At 45.4% G+C, this 10,510-nt stretch overlaps 1 protein-coding gene across 2 annotated transcripts; it reads left to right on the plus strand.

Annotated features, from left to right (window-relative positions):
• The first annotated feature begins 207 nt into the window (after nt 1-207).
• Nucleotides 208-9,020, plus strand: UCN3 (urocortin 3). Of its 2 annotated transcripts, none has more exons than XM_053256648.1 (2): nt 208-431; nt 8,206-9,020. In XM_053256648.1, exon 2 carries the CDS (start codon nt 8,215-8,217, stop codon nt 8,692-8,694), a length of 480 nt encoding a protein of 159 aa, XP_053112623.1. In that variant the 5' UTR covers nt 208-431; nt 8,206-8,214; the 3' UTR covers nt 8,695-9,020. The 2 variants fall into 2 exon arrangements, with proteins under 2 accessions (XP_053112623.1, XP_053112622.1); XM_053256647.1 differs by lacking the exon at nt 208-431 and adding an exon at nt 7,959-8,067.
• Nucleotides 9,021-10,510: the final 1,490 nt, after the last annotated feature.

Consider the following 10,510-nt stretch of genomic DNA (forward strand, 5'->3'; position numbering starts at 1 on the left):
TGGGTTTAAAGATAAGTTCTGATGAAGGCCCTTGCTGTAGAGGATTTTTTTTTTAATGGGGGGGGGGCATCTCTCTGTGCTATGATGTTCCCAGCCCTTCTGATTTTATTCAAATGAAATCATATCCTGATAAAATCCCTACCTCTCTGAATTTACGCTTGAAACCCCGTGATCACTTCACTTTCCCTCCTTCATATACAGGAGAGAAGTTGGAGGTGGTGGGGAGGAGGGGAAAAGAGGTGTTTCCAGATAAAGAATTAAAAAACCACCACCACACCACCCATATTGCCAGCTTCTTTAACAATCCAAGGCAAGGGAGGGAACTGAAGTTCAGGTTAATGTGCTGGATGCCTTCCTTCTTATCCTGAGAAAGCGACGGTGCAACAGTGACTGAGAGAACTCACACTCCTGGTTCCCTAGCACAACCACAGGTAAGTGAATTTTGTTAGCATGTTTTCAGGGGAAAGCACAGATGGACTTTATTCTCTGGCAAGCGTACATATTTCAGCATTTCTCACAGGTAACAGGGTTTCCAGGCAGGCAAAAGAAGACATAGATAATATTTATGCCAGAGAAACATCTACGGATGAGTATGAAAAGACCCAAATTCCATTCTCTGGGCTCTGGAGTTGCAACAAGGTTTATTTGGGAGATTTGGATGTAATTTGCAAGATGGACTTTGATTGATTAAATAAAAGATCCATTGAAGTAGGAGCCCAAATGGACTGGGAAGATCAGAGGAGAGTTTCAGAGATAAACTGGGGTGGAAAGTTTTCTTCTGAAAAGAAGGTTTGGTGATTATGTTGACAAGACTGGGAACAGAGAGGGAATAATTGTCATCCACTGAAGACAGGACAAGAAGCAATGAGTTAAAATGAGCGGTGGGGGAACCCTAAGCAAGGTTCAGTGGGAAGTTTTCCTGCTCAAACTCCATTGAAATGAATGGGAACTGCAGCTCCTATAGGGTCTGGCCAGGAGACCTTTCTTGCTTTATGTTCAAGAAATTCATAATGGAGTAAATTGCTGAGGGAGGTTGTGTGTCCTCCTTCCTGGCAGATTTCCTAAGAAACTATGATATGATGTTTCTGATATAAGAGGCAAATGGAAGGCAAGATGAAGATAGTAGGATAGAGTGGGGGTTCCCAACCTTGTATCCCCAGATGTTGTTGGACTACAACTCCCATCATCCCCTGCCACAGTGGCCTCCATGTATAAAAGTAGTGTATCACTGAATATCAGGTGCTGGGAGTGGGAGCAAAGAACAGGGCAGGGCAGGCACAAGGACTATTTTTCTTCACACCCTCTGTGGGCTTCCAGGAGAAGTCTTTTTGGCCACGGTCATGAACTAGATGCATTTTTGGCCAGATGCAGAAGAAGCTGTCTCGTATACAAGGACAAGGCACAACATGTTTTGCCCCTGGAGAAGATTTTTTTAAATTGAAATGCTTCATGCAGTCTGCATATAATAATAAATCATTACTTTTGAGTACCAGTTTTTCAGTGGAACAAAGAAAGGAGTATGTACACCTGAAGCATCCGTGCCTCTGTTCAACTCAATTAAGAGTCAGCCTGGATGAAAGTGGGATTTCTTTCTGCTTCTGTGATTCTGTCTTTAATTGGAATAAGAGTTATGTCCAAATAGAAGGAAAAAAATAACTGAACGAGTGCTGAAGTTTAAATGTTTTTCTTCAGATGAAGATATGATAATATTCACAGCTTCAAAGGATGATAGTAGCTGGTTAGAGTGTCAGGAACTGAGTGGTGAGCTGATGAAAATTTTAAAACTTCGGAGACACACAGAACATTCCGTCAGGGGGAAGCTCAGAAAGTGGCATCATTAGGGATGTTGATGAGTGATTATAAGGAAAGTAACATGTAGTAAGAACCTTGTTCACTTATATCGGGCGGCAGCGATATAGGAAGATGCTGAAAGACATCATCTCATAGTGGTAAACCCCTCCTGTATTCTACCAAAGTCAACCACAGGGCTCTGTGGTCGCCAGGAGTCGAAACCGACTCAACGGCACACTTCACCTTTAAAAACCTTCTTGCCTTGAAGGCTTATTGCTTATATCGAAGTAATTCAAGTCAGATCCAAGTAATGGTTAGATTTTATATTTTCAAAATATGGGCAAAGAGCGATTACTGGCTGAATCTAGACTAATTTACTGAAAATATCTGCTCAGGGAGTCATCTAAAGGATTACTAAATTCCAGCATGACTTCCTCTAGTGAATTTAGTCAAGATGTCAGCCTTTGCTTCTTTGTCCCAGCAATCCTCAGTGCAGATCTAAAATCTACTTTGCATCCGGCAGAGTCAAGTCTAATTAACAGCATGATCTCAGAAGTAAATCCCATTGTTTTAAATGTGGCTTACTCTAAGTAAGTGTGGCTAGGACTGCAACCCCAATCTGCCTAATCCCTCTTGCAGGGGCGTAGCTTCCGTTGGACAAGGGAGGACTATTGCACCTGGGCCCACAGGATTTGAGAGGCCCACAAGCATGGGTGTAGGGTCCATTAGACAAGGGTGCCCTGCAGCTGTGGCACTCATTTTCTTTCCTAGCATGATGGGAAGAGAAGCAGCGCGCTGGGGCTGGGCTTCCTTTCTCCTCCCTCCCCCTGCACTTCCTCCTCCCCGGCAGCGGACCACACCTTGCTGCCCTCAACACTCCTGGCACTGGGCTGGGCTTCCTTTCTCCTCCCTCCCCCCACATTTCCTCTTGCCAGGCAGCGGACCGCCCTTCGCCACCCTCAACGCTCCTGGACGCCACAGTCATGCTGCCCAGCCCCAATCTGCTGCCGCCACCCCCAGCAGAGGATGGCGGCCCCCAGAGGCCCCACGGCTGGCCTGGCTCTGCACCATCAAGCCGGTGCTGCTGCTGGCCACCCTCCCACTCTGCACAGAAGGTAAGCCAGCGGAGGGGCAGGCTTGCAGGGGGAGGGTTAGGTTGCCCCGCCCCTTGCACATCTGATGTCAGTTGCAGGGGGCGTGGCTTGGACACTGGGGCACGCACACACTTTGCACATGACAGAGGCCCCATAGCCCCGATTTCTCCCCTGGCCACCGGAAACCTTGCTATGCCCCTGCCCTCTTGCATGCCACCTTAAGGCTTTTACAGAGCTTCAACATCATGGCCAACTTTTTCTCTCCTTCCCCTCTCCCACCCCTCTTGTTCTGCTCACTCTCCACACCTTGAAGCCTTGAAGAAGAGTTTTGGAAAATTCACTGTTCATGATTTTGCAACCCTTTCGTCCATCTTTATAACCTTGACTAGGCAAAGAGGCACCTTTTTAAAGTGGTGATTATCAAGCAGGGGAGAGCAACCGGCCCTATCCAGCCCCAGCACAGCATCCCTCCAGTGGTGGCTGCTGGTGTTTACCTCATGTTTCATTTTAGATTGTGAGCTCTCTGGGGACAGGGAACCATCTTATTTATTATTTGTTTATTTTTCTATGCAAACCACTTTGGGAAGTTTTGTTGAAATATAAATCTTTGTAGTAGTCATTTGTAGTGCTATGGATTGTTTCCCCCCTGTGGATGGCCACAAAACAGCTCCCATGGTCTTGGTACATTTGCACTGTGATTCTCAAACTATGCAGTATCCATTGAGTGGAGAACAGGGAAACAAGCTAAATAATCCTATTGATCATGCAGCTTGTATTGACCTGTTCCAGCTAGTATATCAGTTCCATCTCAAGTTAATTGCAAAGTAATTGTATCCTGTAGCAAATAACAGCATGTGGTGTTAAATCCACTGGGATCCATGCATCAGCCTGGAATGAAAAGCAGCACTAAAAAGGGAAAGTACCTTCAAAGGAGGAAATGTAATGCATTTCAAGTCTGCCTTAAAGTTCTGCCTGGTCAGGATCTGAGATTTGAGAAAAGAATGTTAATGTTTCTGAATGGGTAGTAGAAGTTTCTGAGAGAGAGTTAATTGCTAGGAGATGGTCTTTGGGTACAGAGATCTCTCTGGAATATTTGAAGGCTGAAATACTGTGCAATGTTCTGTGTGTGTTTTTAACAAAACGTGTGTGCAGTTGGGCAAGAGCCTTCTTGCACAAACACACAAAACTGTTCAGAGTTGCATCATGGATGGCCACAGGACATAATGACTGTCCATCGTGCAAATGTGTGCAGAAAAGTGCTCCGGAGCAACTGTGCACGTTTCGTTAAAATACACATGGGACGTTGCGCAGTATGTCTGCCAAAATGGGGGGGAACACTAGAGTTTGTATGTGTGACACATCCTGGGACTGAGGTAAGGCGTGTGTGAAGGATTCAAAGATGGAGAACAGATGGGGAAAGAGGGTGGGAGAGAGGGAGAGAACAAGATGAGAGTTGGTTGAAGCTATGAAGTTATCTCGGGGTGCAAAGGTATTTTTATCAAGGGACTTGCTGCAAGGTAGCAGATCAACTGCCTTGCTGAAGATCCTGGTGCTTGCCTCCTCTTATGCTCTACGTGTGTATTTTTCCAAACAAAGCAAATATTACAAAAATATTTGTAAGGATGATGGGAGTTGTAGTCCAACAGTAGCTGGGAACTTAAGGTTGGGAACTTCTGTTATAAGCTGTTAGGGATTCAAATTGTTTGGGGTTAAGGAAAGGCAAGTCTCTCCTTCAATCTTCTTTGTGTTCCCACCCACTCAGTTGGCGCCTTCAACAGTCCAGGGCTCAGCTCCCCTAATCACAGATATAACCGCTATATGCTCACAAGCCGTGTTCACACAGTACGTTGTACACGTGTTCAGGTTAGGGATGTGCAAATGAAGGACTTGTTCCATCAGAACAACTGGCCCTTCATTTGAAGGGTGTTCTGTTTTGGAGCAGAAAACTCACGACGACTTGTTTTGAGTGAGAATATTCCAAGCTCGAAATGTCCTGCACATGCCTAGTACAGGTGTCTGTACACACACATTTTTATGTTAATGATTGTACATGTATTCATTTTAAAAGAGCACCTGTGTACAGTATAGGCCCCCTCAAACACAGAGACCAGATAGAAAGTGTACTGCAGTATATGTGTTGAAAATAACATGTGAATAGGGCTAATCTGCCCAACTTCTGGTTCCTTTGGACCCCTGCCCCCCCTTACCACCCCCATCCTCCAGGGCAGGGGAGAACTTCCCATAGAACAATGGAAAATCCAGAGTTCGGGCACAGCTGTGATTGGGAAGCAATGTCCCCTCCCAAACACAATGTAGCTGTAAAGACAGGAGTTCCTGTCATCCTGGTAGTTTCTTCTCTAGACAATGGGATGAATTACTCTAGTATTTTCTATTCTCTGTGCCCTCAACATTCCACAGGTCCTGGAAGCTTGCAGGATCATGGGGAACAGTGGCTTTAACATTTTGTTTTAATTTTAATTCCCAAACTTATATATTCCTGTTTACCCAGGGAGTCCCCTACATATGTAGAAACCACCACCTTCTTTTGGGGTGGTCCTTTTTCGATACTAGATTGACTGGCACTTGACTACCCACATTCATTATTCGAGAGAATGATTGATCCTAAAATGTTACTGAATTCGGAATTGGTGAAACATTTTATTTTATCTCTAGTAGCAAGCTCTTTGCAACTTAATGATTAACCTCACAGGGAACATGTCTCACTGAACTCAGTAAGATTTCTGAGTAAACAAACTTTGGATTACAATGTATAAAGGCTATATAAAAATAGGAGAAGCAGAAGATTCTGCTGGTATTTACCTTAAGCAAGGCATTATCTTTCAGTTGTAGCCTACCTTACAAAGTCCTAGTAAAGATTGACATACTGCACAATGTTCTGTCCACATGACATACTGCACAATGCTTTAACGCAATGTGCATGCAGTTGTGCAAGAATATACTTGCACAAATGCATAAAATTTCGCAGATGGAATTACTCAACGGATGGCCATTGCAAATAATAGGCATCCATCATGCAACTGGATTTGCACAATTTTTGCATTTGTGCAAGAGTGATGTTGTGCAATTGCACATAGGAACATAGGAAGCTGCCATATACTGAGTCAGACCCTTGGTCCATCTAGCTCAGTTTTGTCTACACAGACTGGCAGCAGCTTGTCCAAGGTTGGAGGCAGGAGTCTCTCTCAGCCCTTTTTTAGAGATGTTGCCAGGGAGGGAACCTGGAACCCTCTGCATGCAAGCAGGCAGGTGCTCTTCCCAGAGCGGCCCCACACCCTAAGGGGAATATCTTAGTGCTCAAACATGTAGTGTCTCATTCAAATGCAAACCAGGGTGGACCCTGTTTAGCAAAGGGGACATTTCATGCTTGCTACCCCAAGAACAGATCTCCTCCCATTACATATATTTCATTAAAAGATACACAGAACATGGCAGAGTATGACAGCCAGTAAGCAATAAAATAAAAGGTATGTGAACATTTGGAATATACTATTACAAATAATTGTTTGTTATATTGCAAACGTTTGTAACAATTGCAAATACTTGTTTTCTTAACAGTTTCACAGATCTCTCTTGCTGTAATTATTAAGGCCACTAGGTGGAGCCTAATAAACACTCTCAGAATGCCCAGCAAAGGAACTTGATGCATTTTTTTCCCAAATTCATAATTTTATCATGAAAATAATAAACTTATCATAGCATTCCTCCTCCAGATTTTCTCTGATACAGGCGCTCCTGTCTATATAGTCAAAAGCTGTAACTACTTCCTGCTAATGTAAATAATGTGATAATGGATCCACTCCTTACGCTGAACATTTGCTGACTACTTTGATCTGCAATGTGTATTTCTAAACTACTTTTAGTGCTATTCTATCATGTACAGTCTCTCTCTCTCTCTGTGCTATATAATAGAATGGACTGATCACAGAGCCATATGGTACTACTGAGCCAAAAGATCTCCTGTGAAAACTTTCAACATGCAATCTGGGGTGCCTGGGGGTGAAAGAGCCCCCCCCCCCCCGAAATAGACTCCCCAGCTCAACCTTTTTCTCCACTGCCACCAGTTTCACAGCAGCAGTATTCTGCTGGGTGACTGGGGGTTGACACCCCCCACCCCCCACCTCCTCCATAAGCCTCCACGGAATGACACCATGTGATGCAATAGCAGCATTCACAGAGAACTGATGGGAATAAAAACTGCAGCTTGTAGCCACCCAGAGAAACATTGCTGCCAGTAAGGACGCTGTGTTTTATTCTCCTTTCGCATCCACCCCCTCTGGAAAATTGCCCAAATCCCCCAGGGATTCGGGGTCCCCAGAAGTTATTAAACTATAATTCCCATCATCGGGAACACAGGAAGCTGCCATATACTGAGTCAGACCCTTGGTCCATCTAGCTCAGGATTGTCTACCCAGATTGGCAGCGGCTTCTCCAAGGTTGCAGGCAGGAATCTCTCCCAGCCCTATCTTGGAGATACCAGGGAGGCCAAAGGCCATTGTGACTGGGATGATGGGAGTTGTAGTCCATCGACATTTGGGGACCCAAGCAGTGTCCCCTCTAACAGAGATTCCCCAATGTTGTTGACTACAACTCCCAGCATCTCCAGCTGCAACAGCCTTCGCTTGGGGATTATGGGAGTTGTAGTCAACGACATCTGGGAATCCCTGTTAGCAGGGGTGTAGCAAGGTTGTAGTGGTCCCAGAGACAAGATTTTAAAATGCCCCCCACTGAAGTTCAGCTCATGAAGTAAAGAAATCTTAAATGAGGCTGAATAGTGGTAACAAAAAGCATAGTAAAAACTTATATATATAACCTATGTGCCACAATAGAACATCATCCTCAATTATTTTTTTAAAGGTTTTGTAAATTGTGGACGATGCAAGTCATTGAATGGTACTAGAGAAAGACGTGCTGTTCTGGTAGCTCCAGGTCTTAACACTCACATCAATTTTGGAGGAGGAATACAACTGAAGGAAGCTCGGGCGGGTGCGCGGCTGGGGGAGTCAGTCATGTGACTTGCCTCGGGGGGGGGCAGGCAGTGGGCCCCCAGACAACTGTCTCCCCTTGCCCTATTATAGTTACGCCCCTGCCTGTTAGAGGGAACACTGGACTCAAGTTGGAGAACCCCTTGCCCTGCCCAGTTTTGCTGCCCGTACATGGGATGGTAAAACTGAGTGTCTGTTTTGCAATGCACCTTGAATACAGGCATGCATGTGTGTGGAAGTACTAGCCTCTGCCAACCCGCATTGGCTCCATCGGTTGCACTGACTTACGCACTTTCTCTCCTTCTCCCATGGCCCAGGGCGCAGCCATGACTCACCGCAGACTCTGGCTCCTCCTGCTGATCCTATGCGCAGCCAGGACAGGCCTCTCCCTCAAGCTGTACAAGGCCGAATCCATCTTCAGCTGCATCAACGCCGCCCTCTCGGAGGCCAGGAAGGGCCTCTCGGATGAGAACTCCCTCCTGGGAAAGAGGAGCTTCAAGTTCCCGCCAGGTGAAGAAGGCGTCTCCTCGGAAGATGACGAAGAGGACGCCGAGGCAGAGGAGGAGGAAAAGGGGAAAAGGACATTCCCCGCCGTCACCCGTTACAAATACCTCGCTCAGGCACAGGGGAAGGGGAAGGTGTATCAGGGGCAGGCCAAGAACGACCGTCGCACTAAATTCACGCTCTCCCTTGACGTCCCAACCAACATCATGAACATCCTCTTCAACATTGCCAAGGCCAAGAACCTGAGGGCGAAGGCAGCTGCCAACGCTCAGCTGATGGCGCAGATTGGCCGGAGGAAGTGACGAGGGCCGGGGAGGTGGGGACCAAGGGAAGGCCGAGGCAGCCGTGGGCAGGGCGGCCGTGGGCAGGGCGGCCCCCACCCGGAGGGCTGGGCTTTCGGCCTTCCTTTCCTCGACATTCCCAGAGATGGAACTCTGTCCGCTGTACGATACGATCTACGCGCAGAATATTTTCAACCTTCAAAGCCGCCTCCCATCTGCCGCACTCCTTTCTCTTTCCTCTCAGTTCTCCTCAGATGAACCCATGCTAAGTGGAACTACTGCATCTGAGCTTCTCACAAGAAATGAGGAGGGCGGAGTGGGGGGAGTCCGTTCACTTTGCATAATGCAGGCCCCAATTAAAGCAAATTCTCTTGAGTTCCTAATTCTTCTTATTTTTCCTTTCTCCTCTGCTGGGCAGGAAGTTCAGGGCCCACAACATTTGCCTCAGACAACCTTAGTTGGAAGAAGTATGCAAAGGATTCTTCCTAAGATGTTTGCTAGGCCCAGAAGGATCCCTGGAGGCCTTCCAAGCCTATTTGCAGCCTGTGAGAGATATTTATCCTGCATTTATCATTATTTATTTACATTGCACCTAACAAGCTACCATGTGCTGTACAAAAATTAAAAGTAGAGTTGGAACCAAATTTTCTCCACAGCGAAATTTCAAAAAATAAATAAATCACAGACTGACATGCTGCACAGCTTCCTGTGGGCATTGTTAGCAGTGCAGGAGCTGCATGATCTTTTTAAACAAGTATTCATGCAGTTTCACAAATGTGTTCTTGCCCAAATGTTAGAATGGTGCAAACACAGCTGTGTAATATTTGGCCATTATTTCCAATGCACAATTTGATGGTTCTCGCAAAGAGAAACATCAGAGAATTTTCTCTGATGGTTTCTACACATCCCAGGCTTATAATCTAATACAAATTTCAATTTCATTCCAAAGCTTTTAAAACAATGGTGAAGCATGCTAACACCTTCAGAGACAGTAAACACACAACAACAGACATTCCTAATAACATTAACAAGAAATGAAACAATGGATGATGAGAGAGAATTTTTAAAAAAAATCTCAGATGTCACTGTAGAAACCCACATTTTAAAGTCTTAATTTTAGTTTCTAAGCATTTTCCATATCTCAAATTACCTTTTGCCCTATGAATAGGGCATTTGTTTCATTATCTCTAACCAGGATCTGAGAGTCTTTGCCTCGCAGCCAGTGATCACAAGAAGAAGACGCAAATCTCTTAATTCAGAGAATCAGAGTGGACTTGAATGCCATATATATTTCCCTTCCCATTATCAGATTAAATTTGGTGGAGGCCCAATAAAGTATCCATGTCAGGGAAGATATTATAACTTGCCTCGCTTTACAGGTAATAAGATACAAAGCACTCTGGTTAAAGAATCTTATAAATTACTTTTATATTCAACCTTTTCTCCCATCATGGAACAAGGATTCCCAGGCAGACTGCGATCCGGGCACTGGCCCGACCCAGACCTGATTTCTTTCTGCAAGGTTGGTGCCTCACAAGCCTTCAGACCAGACCCTAAGAGTGGGTCTTTCTTCTCTGCAGAAACTAATGGAGACCCTATTGTGAGCGTCTACTTCAGGTGGCAGCCCCGTGACTTCCTTTGAACCGTGTTAGAGTTAAACAAACAGCACTAAAGTGCGTTGCTCAGTTCTTTCAGTGACTGTTAACAGAAGGGACAACAGAACACTATGAAATGAACATGGCATTTCCCCCATTTTATCCTCAGATCCACTATGTGAGGTAAATTAGGCTGAGACACGGTGAAAGGCTTGTTTCTCAGCCTAATGATACAGTCATTC

Source organism: Hemicordylus capensis, chromosome 5 (genome assembly GCF_027244095.1).
Source record: "Hemicordylus capensis ecotype Gifberg chromosome 5, rHemCap1.1.pri, whole genome shotgun sequence".
NCBI lineage: Eukaryota > Metazoa > Chordata > Lepidosauria > Squamata > Cordylidae > Hemicordylus > Hemicordylus capensis.